At 37.0% G+C, this 17,011-nt stretch overlaps 1 protein-coding gene across 1 annotated transcript in view; it reads right to left on the bottom strand.

The window, feature by feature from the left end:
• Nucleotides 1-17,011, bottom strand: part of LOC113898891 (triadin-like) — a 92,867-nt gene that overhangs the window by 22,889 nt on the left and 52,967 nt on the right. Inside the window, exon 8 of the mRNA XM_027552194.1 lies at nt 13,755-13,793. Within this exon, the coding sequence (XP_027407995.1) occupies nt 13,755-13,793 (39 nt within the window). The remainder of the gene's footprint in view (nt 1-13,754; nt 13,794-17,011) is intronic.

Below are 17,011 nucleotides of genomic sequence, written 5' to 3'. Positions count from 1 at the left end.
ATAGAATCATTTTGAAGTCTTTTTTAATGTAGAACTTAATATAGTGGTGATGTCACATCATAAATATCACACCATAATTATTCAACTATTCAGTCATTCATTCAGCAAGTGTTGACCCAGCATTTAGTACATGTTAAGCACTTCAGTCCCCCAAGAATACTTAGCCTATAGAACTCACCTATTAATTGAAACAGAATTATTACAAAAGTGTTTAATTCTGGTGAAAGTCATGGAAATTAGATTTGGTTGAAATGCCATGCTAGGTTCATCTCATTCAAAGGGCATAGAAAATTGTATCAATTCTAGATATGACACCTATCCTTTGAAAGGTTGGAGAAAAATATAAAGAAATAAATGGACTTATTCCACTACTGACCCACCTAGCTAACTTTCTAAAGAAGAATGTATATATCAACAGGAAATTCAAACTTAATAAATTCAAAAATGAATCATGATCTATTATTCTCTCCTGTAACCAAGTTCTCTATCTTTGTAAATGGTACCACATTCCACCAACAATTTCAACCAGGAAGCTAGAAGTCACCCAGTATTCTCCATGCTCTGCCATCCCTATTTAGTTGTTCAGAGTCCTGTTCCTTCCATTCGATAAACATATCTTGAGTATAATTCCACTTGTTTATTTCCTCCTCAGTTTGTGCCTCCGTTATAGCCTCAAATATATCCTTTTCATGCTCCAGTTTTCTTTTCATCTGATGTCCTTACCCCTCTCTTGCCACCTTTCACCATATCATGCTCATTTATTAAGATAGCTCAGCTCTTGTCTCCCTCACAAAACATTTCTTGACCTCTTTTCATGGTGGGTTAAATGCTCCTAATCTGTACCAAGTAAAAGAGGAGAGTGAAAAAGTTGGCTTAAAGCTCAACATTCAGAAAACGAAGATCATGGCATCTGGTCCCATCACTTCATGGGAAATAGATGGGGAAACAGTGGAAACAGTGTCAGACTTTATTGTTTGGGGCTCCAAAACCACTGCAGATGGTGACTGCAGCCATGAAATTAAAAGACGCTTACTCCTTGGAAGGAAAGTTATGACCAACCTAGATAGCATATTCAAAAGCAGAGACATTACTTTGCCAACAAAGGTCCGTCTAGTCAAGGCTATGGTTTCTCCAGTTGTCATGTATGGATGTGAGAGTTGGACTGTGAAGAAAGCTGAGCACCAAAGAATTGATGCTTTTGAACTGTGGTGTTGGAGAAGACTATTGAGAGTCCCTTGGACTGCAAGGAGATCCAACCAGTCCATTCTAAAGGAGATCGGTCCTGGGTGTTCTTTGGAAGGAATGATGCTAAAGCTGAAACTCCAGTACTTTGGCCACCTCATGCGAAGACTTGACTCATTGGAAAAGACTCTGATGCTGGGAGGGATTGGGGACAGGAGGAGAATGGGACGACAGAGGATGAGACGGCTGGATGACGTGACCAACTCAATGGACGTGAGTTTGAGTGAACTCCGGGAGTTGGTGATGGACAGGGAGGCCTGGCGTGCTGCAATTTATGGGGTCGCAAAGAGTCGGACACTACTGAGTGACTAAACTGAACTGAACTGAACTGAATCTGTACTCTACGTATCCAGTGTAAACCATCACTCCTTGCATTGTGATTATTTGCAATACTTGTGTATGCTGTGTGTTAGTCACTTCATTCATGTCCTACTCTGGGACCCTATGGACTGTAGCCTTCCAGGCTCCTCTGTCCCTAGGATTCTCCAGGCAAGAATACTGGAGTGTGTTGCCATGCTCTCCTTTAGGGGATCTTCCCTACCAAGTCTTATTATTTGTAATGCTTAGTAATTATTTACTCATTTGTCTTTTCCAAATAAACTATGAGATTCACTAGGCAAGGACTGAAACTCTCACTTTAGTGTCCTTTACACTTGTTTATTATCTCATATAGTTCACAATAATTGTGTTTAATGAACAAGGGATTATTAAATTCTGTATCAGTGGAGGGTTGCTGTCTTGAGTAATACACACACTAAACACGTTCCCACTGATGACCCATTGAAGATGCTACTAAAATATTTGGAAAGGGTTTACAAAAAATGGAGTTCTTTAACTCTGTGACCCTGCAATAAAACATATTATCAAAGCAGAAATCTTCTATTTTTTTCTCCACATAGGATATTTTTCAAATTGTATTGTGATCATCTTGCTTTAGGATACATGAAAAAACATGTGAAAGTCTGTGCAAGGGATTTCTTATTAATGTGATTATTTCATCTAAAAAAAGGAAAAAATTTACTCTGTTTAGGTGTGACTGTTGTATAGTTTGGGCCTGGAATATAGAATGCACTGAAGAGCATTTTAGATTGATTAGCACCACCTGGCCCAAGCATGTTTTAATTATTATTTACTGAACTATATTACTTTGCCAACAAGGGTCCATCTAGTCAAAGCTATGGTTTTTCCAGTAGTCATGTACGGATGTGAGAGTTGGACCATAAAGAGAGCTGAGCTTCGAAGAATTGATGCTTTTGAACTGTGGTGTTGGAGAAGACTCTTGAAAGTCCCTTGGACTGCAAGGAGATCCAACCAGCCATCCTAAAGGAAATCAGTCTTGAATATTCATTGGAAGGACTGATGCTGAAGCTGAAACTACAATACTTTGGCCACCTGATGCGAAGAACTGACTCATTTGAAAAGACCCTGATGCTGGGAGGGATTGAAGGAGGGAGGAGAAGGGGACAACAGAGGATAAGATGGTTGGATGGTATCACCGATTCAATAGACATAAGTTGGAGTAAGTTCTGGGAGTTGGTCGGGGAAAGCAATGGCACTCCACTTCAGTACTCCTGCCTGGAAAATCCCATGGATGGAAGAGCCTGGTAGGCTGCAGTCCATGGGGTCGCTGAGGGTGGGACATGACTTGAGCGACTTCACTTTCACTTTTCACTTTCACGCATTGGAGAAGGAAATGGCAACCCACTCCAATGTTCTTGCCTGGAGAATCCCAGGGATGGGGGAGCTTAGTGGGCTGCCGTCTATGGGGTCACACAGAGTCGGACATGACTGAAGTGACTTAGTAGCAGCAGCAGTAGCTGGGAGTTGGTGATGGGCAGGGAGACCTGGCGTGCTGCAGTCCATGGGGGTTGCAAAGAGTCAGACATGACTGAGAGACTGAACTGAACTGAACTGAACTGAAACTATATTACCCTAAACACCCTTTCATTACATCCTGATACTTTAAATGGGTCTTAGGCGAAAAAGTAAGACAGTAAGAAATGAGCCTCCATTATGATGTAAGCTCAGTGAGATTCCATCCTTAGTTTAAAGATCAGGGCATTGATTAGGGCACAGTTTAGGGGTGGAACGTTTGTGAGGAGAACACATTAAAATGTTTGAATTTGGATAGGCCTGTTTAAAGTTGGCAGGCATGGCCTCAAAGGAACCATTATTTTTTGCCATGTTAGTTATTTGTCATATCAATTTCAGTTCCAGAGCTCTAGAATATTATATTCTGAAACCAGGATGTGAGAATAGAAAAGACAATAGTTAATATTATTTCATTTTAACTATACCCACATAAATAGTCTCATTTTCCTTTCTTAAGATGTTTTGGATCAAAAAGAGATTGAGGATAGGCTCAATTAATTAATAAAACTAGTATACTTTTGAATAGCAAAGAAGATATAAACTAAGCAATATATTAACATGGGGGAAAACTGAATTTTTTGTAAATTTATAATATTCTATCAGAGTAACTCACAAATTAGCCTGGAGTTAGAAATCTTTCTAATAGAGTTGACTTCTTAACAGGCAAGTGTTTAAAAAGCTCTTGAGTTTTTTTTTTTTTTAATTTAGAAAAACAGATCATCAATTTCCTCTGGGGCAACTAATAGAGTCTTCATTAGTGAATTGCTTTTGCCACCCTTAAAGCTCTCAATTCAAATCTCATTACTAACACCTTCCCCAATTAGTTTTTGGAGTGGGTTGAAATTGGGAAGGACAATTTTCAGTGAAAATTTTACATAAAGGGCAAAAAGAGCACTTCTTTATTACCATAAATTACAGAAGGAAGAAAATCTTTCTGAAGAAAACATAAAAACTAAAAATTATGTCTTTTTAAAGAGTTTAAAATATGTACCTTGAAGCAATATCTCTAAAGAAGGTGAAATATCTAATTAGTGGTGCTTTGTTTACACTAATACATACGTAGAGTTTAGTAATTTTAAATGAAGCCATCATTATTCCTTTTTGTCTTGATAGAAAGGCCTTTCCTAGGATTCATGAAGCATGAATCTTTCAACCAGCTGAGAAAAATCGTACCTGTCACAGATTGATTCAGAAGTGACTAATGGGACTGTGCTTGATTGATTGAATTGGCTAAGACATATTTCATCTCCCAGTCTCTAGAAGATACATTTCACCAGAAAAACTTAAGACTACAGTACTCAAGTCATTATTATAAATGAAAAAGAGAAGATTTTAATACAGAAGTGGTCAACATCCAAAGGTCAAACAGGAAAATGGTTATATCGTTTTTCCACAAAATAAAAATTGCTTATCTGAAAGCCGATCACTTAAAAAATCTCAGATTTTTAAAAGACTATCAAATTTTAATTCTGGAAAATTGTCTCATGTATTTATTAGCATAATTTATAGCTAACACACTAAATGTGTATAGGTGCCCAGACCCAGGCTAAGCATTTTCAATAAAATACTGTAACATTTAGAGTAACCCTCATGAACTCACTTTCTCATTTTAACAAATTAGGAGACAGGCTTCCAGGTCCATTTGACTGAACAACTAAACTCTTACTACATTTGTTTATTCAAAAACATTTACTGTATTTCTTACTATGTGCTAGAACACATGTACGAATGAAATAAACCAACAAAGTCCTGCCCTAAGGAACATAGAGTCTACTACCCCAATTTGTTATCAGTTAGTATTATCCACATTTATCTAACAATAGGTGTACCACCACTCTTAACTTTTTTTTCCACCACTACCCCCATCATCTCTATTTATATTTTACTGAGAATAGAATGATAATACTGTATTTGAGGCTTGAAATTAGGCAGAAAAATATTATGTTGAATTGACCAAAAAGTTTGTTCAGATTTGGCCAACCTAATTTATCTGTGATGTGTTGGCAAAAGGAAGGTAAACTATATTTTATGTTACTTTGAAGTCAAATAGGACAACTTGTGAAATTGTAAGTAATTTGCTCACTGCCATAGAAATCAAGTTGAGTATATGAGTGTGGTCATCATTAATATGTTGAAAGAAGCTAGGTCATCCCACCTGTGAATTTTGTAACCTGGGAGTTCACTTCATTTTTATTCTGGTACATTGCCTGTAACTTCAGCAAAATAATGAAACCTAAGTCACAAAATTTTATAGAATTGATTATATTATGCATGTATATGATTAAATCCCCTTGATCTTTTAATTAAGTGTTCCACCAATATTGGTTATTTTTCCATTTTCTAGGATTTGGATTAGCTGGCATTCAATAAATGTCCTTGAACTTACATGGTAAAAATTATTTCAATTTTCTTGATTTCTTTGTGGTAATAATCCCTTTCAGAATATTATAATGACACATACCTACTGACAACTCAATAAATATTAGTTTACAGTAGGAACAATGGTTGACCTACTGCATTTGCATGGTTATCTGTAGGGATATTTAAGAAGTATTTATCACTAATGCCACTTATCAGTGATTAGTTAAGTTTCCATGTCTGCGTAATTTTAATACTTTTTTTTTAACCTGAAAGAATATTATTGCCTCCTCCCCCAAGAATTTACAGTAGAATTTTTTGTCTGCTTGATGTGGGAAAAAATAAAAGGAAATTTTGAGATAGCAATGCCTGGGTATAAATTTATTATTTGTGTTAGCATATCTTCATTGTTCTAACTATAACATTATTTCTAGTCTTTCTCATTCAGTTTTTCTTCTTTTTAAAAATCAATGTTGTCACTACTTAAAAAAAATTGTATTAGCTTTGATCTACTGCACTATGGTAAATTTAAAAAGATACTGAAATATATTTATATTACATTATAATAGACATAAATTAATACAGTAACCAATTGGAACTAAGTTCTGTAAAAGATATAGGCCAGAGATACTTTGATAACTGATAGATACAAGGACATCCTGTTTTCTTTGACTGAGTCATTCATCCACTGTATCAATATCTTACCCAGCTGGTAAAATAAGAAGACTGTTTACCCTTGCCAATCATGTCCTTCAAGCAAAATTTAAGTTTATTTATTTATTATTATTATTATTTATTTATTATTAAGTTTATTTATTTATTTTAAGCTCAAATGAATGCGCATGTACAAGCAGTGCCCATTTGACGGTGCGTTGTTGGGAGAAAGGAATGATTGACTATTTAGTCACTTTCTGGATGACCTAAGCCAACCAGTGCTCAGAAAGTGTGACGCCCTTGTTGCTAGTTAGAAAGAAACCATTCAAAAACACATATGCACTTTGCATAAGCTAGGTTTATGGAGAGAAGACTGATGTATTTCTTGGAGATAAGGGCAATCATAGATGCCTATGAATTCTATAATAGTCTTTGTCAAATTTTAATGTGCATACTAATAACTTCAGGGACTTGCTAAAAATCCAAATTCTTATCCAGCAGTTATTGATGGGACCTAAGATTCTACATTTCAGCAACCAGGTGATGCTGATGTTATTTTGTGAACCACCCTTTGAATATCAAGGGTATAGATGATAATCATGGTTTTTTTTTTTGCTTTCATAGCTGTTGAAGGCACTTTCACATACATTATATCACGTGATTTAACAATAAGTCTGTTAGATTTGCATAGAATATATTGCTGATGAGAACTCTATTTAATAAGCTATGTTTTTTTTTTTTTTTCTGGAAGTCATGTACGGATGTGAGAGTTGGACCATAAAAAAGGTTGAGCACTGAAGAATTGATGCTTTCAAACTGTGGTGCTGGAGAAGACTCTTGAGAGTCCCTTGGACTGCAAGGAGATCAAACCAGTTAATCCTAAAGGAAATCAGTCCTGAATATTCATTGGAAGGACTGGTGTTGAAGCTGAAACTCCAATACTTTGGCCACCTGATATAAAGAGCCAACTCATGGTAAAAGACCCTGATGCTAGGAAAGACTGAGGGCAGAAGGGGGCAACAGAGGATGAGATGGTAGGATTGACTAATGCCTCCCTTTTCATGAGGATAATTTTGGTGACCTGTTGTAGCTATGGTGGCTTTTGAGTGACTTTCTGTCTCCCCTGAGAAGGAGAAGACTGCATAGCTCACAGCAAAGATAATACAGGAGCTGAAACACAAAGTTTGAAGAAATCCATTCAACAAACATGGCTATCACATGATATGTTAGAGAAAAACATTTACAACAAGACCAAGGCTGGAGAACTGTGTGGTGTGTGTTTACAGATAGAGAAAAGGCGGGAGAAAGTAAGTTTTAATATTCTGCTCTCACTTCAGCTCCATATCAAAAGCATCTTACCTGTTTACCTTGCCTCCAGTTTTGGCAGTGAGAAATGCAGTAACAGAACTTTGAAGATTTTGTTTATGAATGTTAATTTTCCTGATAAAAAATTACTTATGCAAATATTTCTGTTTTTAATTACATTGCTACTTATAATTAATGCCTATTGCTTCCTGAAAAGAATATTTAGCTATTCTTCACTTACCTAATAAAATGCATGTCCTATTTGCTATCATTTTAGTGCCTAATAATATGGGATCTTCCTGACCCAAGGATGAAACCCAGGTCTCCTGTATTGCAGGCAGATTCCTTACTATCTGAGTCATGAGGGAAGCCCCATATGCCATGTCAAAAATAAATAATTGCTACAATGTTGACTCAGTTTTAAAAAATGTTGTCATCTTTTGTTGCTGTTTTATTTTTAACACGTTGGTTAAATGTTGTAGTTTCTGCCAAATAAAAGGATTTTTGTTTTCTTTTGAGGAATAAGAGATGATGAACATGGTCAGATATTATCCAAAGGTTAGTACAATATGAAGAAAGGAAACTATGCCCTGTGTTTGGCAATGAACACATTAGTGGTCACCTTTCAGAAGAGATTTTAGGACAAAAGAGTACTCAGCAGAAGCACCCTCACAGACCCTCAGCTTTAATTTAATCTATCCTTTCAATGTTTTCTCAAAGGTGGGAGGGGGGCTATATAAGTTAATGCCCTCCACCTATATTGTGTATCCCAGACCTTGATCTGGGACAGCTCACTTGGAATTAATATCTCCCTCTGGATTTCATGCTCCTCCTTTCCCTAGAATGCTCCACCCTATCACAGATATGAAAATGACAAACACAGCTCATTGATTCCACCTGCTGGAATATAGTATTTTGCCTCCTTTGAACAGCAAACTCCTGAAAAAAAGTAGTTGGGGTGTTCTACTTCCACTTATTACTGATAAATTCTCTTATTAATTCCTCTAAACTGCTTGCTACTTCCACCCCTTTACTAAAAATGCTCTCTAGTGATGATCCAGATGGGTGGGGTTGGGGCAGGGTGGAAGGGAGGTCCACGAGGGAGGGGTGTGTATGCATGGTGTAGGTTGAGTCATTAAGTTATGTCTGACTCTTGCGACTCCGTGGACTGTAGCCTGCCAGGAGTTCATGAGATTTCCCAGGCAAGAATACTGGAGTGGGTTGCCATTTCCTTCTCCAAGAATCTTCCTGAACCAGGGATTGAACCTGGGTCTCCTGCATTGCAGACAGATTTTTTTACTGACTGAGCCACCAGGGAAGCATAGCCGATTCATTTCATTGTACAGCAGAAACTAACACAACATTATAAAGCAATTATACATCGATACAAAAATAAAAATGCCTTCAAGTGGTCATAAAATGACAGATTTTTGTTAAATATAAGGGTTTTTCTCAGGTATCATGCCCCTTGACTTTCCTGTGACATTAAGACTATTGATTTTTCTATTGATCCTTTTTCTTGAAAGTGTCTGGCCTTTAGGATGCTGATACACTGTATCCCTATCTTCCAGGTAACACACTCTCCTTTTTGACCTGTTCTTTTTCTTTTCCAAGAAGCTGCCCTTCATTCTCTTCTCTTTTCTCTCCAAGTTCTGGTTTCTTGAAGAAATCCTTCTCAGCTTTGGCTTCTAACTCCAAACCTCTAAACTTACGGATACATAGTGTGAGGAATCAAAGTGAAAGTTCCCTATTGCCCAGTGTTGCTAGTACATCTCTCTCCCCGCAACCTGCATTTCCTCTGCAACTTCTACCTTTGATCACCTTCTCCATCCTTTCAAAGTTGAGACCTAGGAGTTTTACATATATATATAGGCTTCCCTGGTGGCTCAGAGGTTAAAACATCTGCCTGCAATGCAGGAGACCTGGTTTCGATCCCTGGGGCGGGAAGATCCCCTGGAGAAGGAAATGGCAACCCACTCCAGTATTCTTGCCTGGAGAATCCCATGGACGGAGGAGCCTGGTGGGCTGCAGTCCATGGGGTCGCAGAGTCGGACACGACTGAGCAACTTCACTTTCACTTTTCACTTTCATATATAGCTAATGTCATCAATTTCTAGCCTCTTCCTGTGAAATAGGTTGACACTTACAAAAGTAGTGATATTAATTACAGTATAGAGTGTGGTTGTGATTGTATATACTCAAATAATTGAAAGGGTGTATAACAAGATGTTATTAGTATTTTTCAATGAGTTGCTAGGTCCTGTGATTTTTAAAAACTTAATTCCTAATAATTTCACACAGAATATTAGTCATGGCCATAAAAAATATTTAAAGTAAACAATTTACTTCCTTATTGCTGCCTCTCTCTCCCTATCAATTTCACTTGCCTTTACAATACTAGATTACTATCAAAGCTCTTGAGTTGAATTTATGATTCAAAATTCTTCATGTAGAATTTCACCCTGCGTGGCATTCTAAGACTTAGGATGTGACTCTCTTCTCATTCACCTTCTAATCATCCAGACTTTTCACCCTGGTTTCCTAAGTCCAGTTTTCTAGATTTCCAGAACCATGCTCATGTGTCTACACATCACTACTGCAGTCTTGGCATCCTCTCTTCCTCTGTGGCCCCTGGAATCTACTTTGGTTCTTGGTCCTCTCCTCACTGTCTCTTCTCAAGTCACTCTCATCCCTGCCTCTGACTAACTCCTGAATATAACTCCCATTTATTAAATCTGAAACAAATAGAAAACATCAACTCAGTTTCTTATTAACAACTCTACCAGGTGGGTGTAATGACCTTTCTTCAATAGATAAAATATTGAAACTCAGAAACATGAAGTAATTTAAGTCACATCCTTAGCAAATGGCAAGAGAGTAAAATTCATATTTTTCTTCTATAAAGTTGGCTTCCACCATGCTTTATAGTCACCTTCCTGTCTCAGATGCTCTTGCATACTCCTAAAATCCCAGCTTAATCCATCATCTCCCTGAAGTTTCAATGATTAGCACAGACTATAGGAATGCCCCCTCTGTCTAAACTCCTAGAGACTCTTCACTAATTTAACTAATTATCTAAGAACCATCTTTCAATAATTCATGTCTATGTCTTTGGTTAGACTCTCTTGGGATGGGAAACATCACTTGTTTCTAAACTTTGTTTCACCAAGCACAGTTCTTAACATATGGCAGTAATATTAGCATAATATATATTGTTAACAAATTGTGAATTGATCATGTTTTATAATAAAATATGTCATTAGTTCTGATTTCTCTTTCCTTTTAGGAAGATGAAAATAAATATAACATAAAAATAGACAAAAATATTTAATGTAAAGTACCTGATGCAAAGAACTGACTTCTTGGAAAAGACACTAATGTTGGGAAAGATTGAAAGCAGGAGAAGGGGATGACAGAGGATGAGATGGTTGGATGGCATCACTGAGTCGATGGACATGAGTTTGAGCAAGTCCAGGAGTTGGTGATGGACAGGGAAGCCTGGCGTGCTGCAGTCCATGGTGTTGTAAAGAGTCGGACACAACTGAGTGACTGACTGACTGACTGAATAATAGGGAATTTATAGTGCATATATTGGAGAAGGCAATGGCACCCCACTCCAGTACTCTTGCCTGGAGAATCCCATGGACGCAGGACCCTGGTAGGGTGCAGTCCGTGGGGTCGCTAAGAGTCGTACATGACTGAGCAACTTCACTTTCACTTTTCATTTTAATGCATTGGAGAAGGAAATGGCAACCCACTCCAGTGTTCTTGCCTGGAGAATCCCATGGACGCAGGATCCTGGTGGGCTGCCGTCTATGGGGTCGCACAGAGTCAGACATGACTGAAGCGACTTAGCAGTAGCAGCAGCAGTGCATATATTACTTTTTCCATTATATATCAAAAGTAAAATAAGCCATAAAATACAGTGTTGTTTATAGGAATGGGTGACATGATGCAACTTTTAACTGACCAGCAATTTTTCGCTGACACCAGTAAGCGTGCTTACAACAGGAGAGCAATTTTTATACATAGCTTTTCTTTTTTAGATATATCTAAAGCTTAATTATAATTTTTGATATTAAGATTCAATGTATCATTTTGTCTTTATCATGCACTTTTTTCACTGTTTAAAATTGCTCATTTTTCATTTATCATCCAGAGAACACATACTTTCAGATTTTATGCTGCGGCTTAGTCACTCATATAGTCTGTGACCCTATGGACTGTGGCCCACCAGACTCCTCTGTCCGTGGGATTTTCCCAGGCAAGAATATTGGAGTGGGTTGTCATTTCCCTCTCCAGGGGATCTTCCTGAGGCAAGGATCAAACCGTGTCTCTTGCGTCTCTTGGCAGGTGGATTCTTTACTACTGGTGCCACCTGGGAAGCCCTTCAGATTTTATAAAGTCACTCAAATGATTATGTTCATTCATTAAAAATACAAAAACACTTAAGCAATTCCTTTTGATATGTTGGCAACACTTTTGATACAAAGGAAAATAATTCAGGTTAATATTTAACCTATACATGGAATGGTGAAGCAAGAATTACTTAAATGTATGTTAACATGTGTAAAAATGTGCTCAAGTATATGCAAGTATTTTAAAACCAATTATACAAATTTCTGGACTGGATGAAGCACAAGTTGGAATCAAGACTGCAGGGAGAAATGTCAGTATCCTCAGATATGCAGATGACTACCACCCTTTGGGAGAAAGCGAACAGCCTCTTGATGAAAGTGAAAGAGGGGAGTGAAAAACCTGGCTTAAAACTCAACATTCAAGAAACTAAGATCATGGCATCTGGTCCCATCACTTCATGGCAAATAGATGGGGAAACAGTGGAAACAGTGACAGAGTTTATTTTCTTGGGCTCCAAAATCACTGCAGATGGTGACTGCAGCCATGCAGTTAAAAGATGCATGCTCCTTGGAAGAAAACTATGACCAACCTAGACAGCATATTAAAAAGCAGAGACATTACTTTGCCAACAAAGGTCCATCTAGTCAAAGCTATGGTTTTTCCAGTGGTCATGTATGGAGTCATGTATGTGAGAGTTGGACCATAAAGAAAGCTGAGTGCCAAAGAATTGATGCTTTTGAACTGTGGTGTTGGAGAAGACTCTTGAGAGTCCCTTGGACTGAAAAATCAAACCAGTCAATCCTAAAGGAAATCACTCCCGAATATTCATTGGAAGGACTGATACTGAAACTGAAGCTCCAATACTTTGGCCACCTGATGCGAAGAACTGACTCATTGGAAAAGACCCTGATGTTGGGAAAGATTGACTGCAGGAGGAGAAGGGGACAACAGAGGATGAGATGGTTTGATGCCATCAGCGACTTGATGGACATGAGTTTGAGCAAGCTCCAGGAGTTGGTGATGGGCAGGGAAGCATGAATGGCATGCTGCAATTCATGGGGTCACAAAGAGCTGGACATGACTTAGTGACTGAACTGAACTGAACTGATCTGAATGTCTGCATGTACACTGTATCACTTTCACTCTAAGGAGACATATAGATATAACCTTATTGCATATGTAGATACAGGTGTGTAAATATCTTCATAAACATCTTCATATAGATAGTTTATATCTTTATCTTCATATAGTATATAAAATATTTGGAATGGAGTTAGCCCTAGAAAGATTGTAATTAAAAGAAGTTTTCATCAGGAATTTTAGTGTTTTCTTCCTGTCCTTTATTCTATAATGTTCCTTCTTCTAACTTTTAACACCTGTCTTAAAAATGACAAGCTAATCTCTTGTCTTCTTTTCTCATAAAAATTTTCAGGAAGTCTCTTTTAAAAGTACTCCTATTTTCAAATTAAAGGTCAGTAATACAATGGATTACCTCTCCTAAAATATGTGGATATTCAAATAGTAAGGGAGAAAATGATTGAACTTTTATGTTAAACCATATGAAACTACTGTTTTTTAGGTAAAAGATGTTCAAGTGTAGGCGATTCCATAAGGTTCAACCAATTATAAGATTTAGGCATTTGTCACAATCTGGCTACATCCTCTGAAATTCAGATTGTCCCGTTAGCACTTTGAAAACAGTATTCAGTTGCCCACTAGATAAATAAGGAACAGCATATGTTAACAGGTCCAATACTTGGACAAACAACTAAAATCTGCTACCAGAAAACAGAATCCATATTAATTTTAGCATACATCTGTTTATTACTTATTACAATGAAAATATATGAAATACACAAGTATTTTTCAATGTTTTCAGCCTTGGACAACCTGGTCATAACACCAGCCTTGTTCATGATAAACAGAATATAAATTAAAAGGTAAATCTCGCAAGGTTTCCTTACCTGCTTTGGGCATCTTTTCATCTTTTTTAATTTCAGGTTCTGGGGTAAAACAAACAAATTGGAAAAAAATAAGCATTTTTTAAAAATCAGTACTAAATGGAATAATAGGCAGGCTTTAATAGATTTTTCTCATTTGTTCTCAGTTTCAATTATAGTTTCATACTTTAAACAATATACAATGGAATATGTATTTGAAATAAACTATAAAGTAACTTAAGCAAAAGTACTTTGATTTAAATTTCTATTAAAAACTGAAAAGTTTTAGTATACTAATCAAGAAATTTGGCATTATACTAATCAAGAAATTTGGCATTCTGTCTTCAATAAGAACCATCTATTATGATTCATAAATTCTCTTAGCATTGCAGATAAGAAAATTAGCCAAAACTGCTCAGGAAAAAATACGTTCTAATTTTTCCTAATTTGACCAATTTAAGCAATTTTCTATTTTTGAAAATATACATTGAATTCATGGAGCTCCACCTGGTGGTTAATTTAATCATTTCAAACTGGTATAATTGTTTTTACTAGTATTTGTTATTAATTTTATAAAAATAAAAAAATGGCTTAACTTTGGTATAATAATATAAACACATTAAAATATTGTCCTTTCTTACTGTCCTAGGACAATGGCATTTGTCTATAAACTCTGCATTCTAACTTAATATAAGTATAGGATAAATACATAGTGTTTTGAGTTATCTTCATGACATTATCCCAACCACTGTAATAATTACATATTTTCATATTTCCCAGTCTTTTCCCTTATTTAAACAATTTTGCCTCCGTCTCAGAGTTCTCCTTTGTTGGCATAAATTCTTGTTTGATTAATGGAAGGGTTCTGGTACATTACAATTTTTCCTGCTTTCAAACAGCAGAAAAACTGAGCTCGTGGTTGAGCTATTACTGAGTATAAATTTTGTGTCAGGCATAGTGCTAACTGGCTTTATTTAGGGCTTAGCCTAATAGGGTCTATTTTCTAAAGTTATGATTTTTTAAAACATAAAAGCTCGTTTGCTTAACTGCAGAATTGGCTGTAATAGAGAATTGCATAGCCATTGACACCCTACTTCCTGTAACACTTGAATGCACATCCTGTGAAAAGTGATTATCGGTACTATTGCAGGTCCACACTCCCTGGCACGTATCTCTCTTTTTCAGTTAATACATTCATTAGCTGGGGAAGAAGTGGAGTTGCTCAGTTGTGTGCAACTCTGCAATTCTGTGGACTGTAGCTTACCAGGCTCCACTGTCCATGGAATTTTCCAGGCAAGAATACTGGAGTGGGTTGCCATTTCCTTCTCCAGGGGATCTTCCTGACCCAGGGATCAAACCTGGGTCTCCCACATTGCAGGCAGACGCTTTACCCTCTGAGCTACCAGGGAATCCCATACACTATTTTAATGTTTCCTATGTGCCTTAATGTTATATAAAGTTTTGTTATACATTTTTTTAAATTAAATTTTTGTTTGTTGTCTGTGTACTGTCATTAGATTTTAAGTTTCATAAGGGCAAGAGCTGTGTCTTGTTTATTACTCAAATATCAGTATTTGGTCAAATATCTAACAGGTGGTGTTATGATCAATAAATATTGTTGAATGAATGGCTGAACAAAACAAATTCAGGCAAAGAAATATAGAGCAAAAAAATATATAAAAAGATGAAATGCTCCCTCCTGTGTATCTGTAGTCCTAGAAGAAATTGATTAATCCCATGGTTCTAGAGTTAAAGAAAAATTCAGTGCCCTAGGATGGGGTCCATAGGCATTTTGTTCATCATGTAGAACTGTCTGTTTGAAAGTTTTTCTTCTCACTGTACACTTGTTTTTCTCCCCTGTCAATCACATTGCCACTATAATCTTGAAATGGAACCATTTTAGCCTTGATGCTTGTCAAAAGATCTTCTATAAAAAATAAAAGTTGTGGGGAATATTTTTATCATCTATGTGCACAGTACAATCAGAACCAACTTCTACCTTGTTCATGAAATTTTATAATTTTATAATTATATAAATGTCTTATCATCATGCAACATGTACGGGGCTATGGACCCTCTCATGATGCTGGAACTACTGACTTTCGGTGTTATATAAACACTAACAAGATAAATGCACAACTTAGGAATTCTTGGCAAGTGTGGAAAGAAGGCTCTTGGATATGTAATCTAGCTTTAATAGCAAGCTCATTTATTTAGTTTTGTTACCTTGGGCATAACTTAAAACCTCGTCTCAATTTTGTCATTGCTGAAATGGAGAAAATAATGTGAAACTGATCAGAGAATTAAGAGTAACATACAGAAAAAGCTTACTTATTTTAAAATTATGCTCATGAACTTAAATTGCAGCACCTCCCAAGGTAATTTTCTTTTGTTCTTACACAACTGGGATTTTACCCTTGAATATGCAAAGCAGGAATTGATAGGTGAGTATTTCTAAGGTGAACATCTCTTTTATTAGGCTACTTGGTCACTACGAACTCAGTGTCTCTGTTTTGTAGATGGCATTTTTACTGAAGCTTGTCTTTGAGTCATATATAGATGCCTGTTCTTAGTCATATAAAAATGATAACTAGATATATATGTCTTTTACACATAGACATATTTTATGTGTTTATGTTGTTGTTGTTCAGTCACTAAGTTGTGTCCAACTCTGCAAACCCACGGATTGCAGCACACCAGGCTTCCCTATCCCTCACTATCTCCTAGAGTTTGCTCAAACTCATATCCGTTAAGTCAGTGAAGCTATCTAGCCATTTCACCCTCTGCTGCCCTCTTTTCCTTCTGTCTTCAATCTTCCCCAGCATCAGGGTCTTTTCCAGTGAGTCGGCTCTATGTATACATCTTTCAGTCACTCAGTTGTGTCCAACTGTTTGCGACCACATGGACCGCCAGGCTTCCCTGTCCTTTATCAACTCCCGGAGCTTGCTCAAACTCATGTCCATTGAGTCGGTGATGTCATCCAACCAATTCATCCTCTGTCATCCCCTTCTCCTCCTGCCTTCAATATTTCTCAGCATCAGGGTCTTTTCCAATAAGTTGGCTCTTTGCATCATGTGGCCAAAGTATTGGAACTTCAGCTTCAGCATCAGTCCTTCCAATGAATATTCAGGGTTGATTTCCTTTTGGATTGACTGGTTTGATAAAAACAATATATATGTCTATAATAATGTGTGCTCAGTCATGTCTGACTCTTTGCAACCCTATGGACTGAGACCACCAGGCTCTGATCTCAATGGGATTTTCCCAGCAAGAATACTGGA

Source organism: Bos indicus x Bos taurus, chromosome 9 (assembly GCF_003369695.1).
Source record: "Bos indicus x Bos taurus breed Angus x Brahman F1 hybrid chromosome 9, Bos_hybrid_MaternalHap_v2.0, whole genome shotgun sequence".
NCBI lineage: Eukaryota > Metazoa > Chordata > Mammalia > Artiodactyla > Bovidae > Bos > Bos indicus x Bos taurus.
The sequence above is the reverse complement of the archived record's forward strand: the minus strand, read 5'-3'. Positions and strand labels throughout refer to the sequence as shown.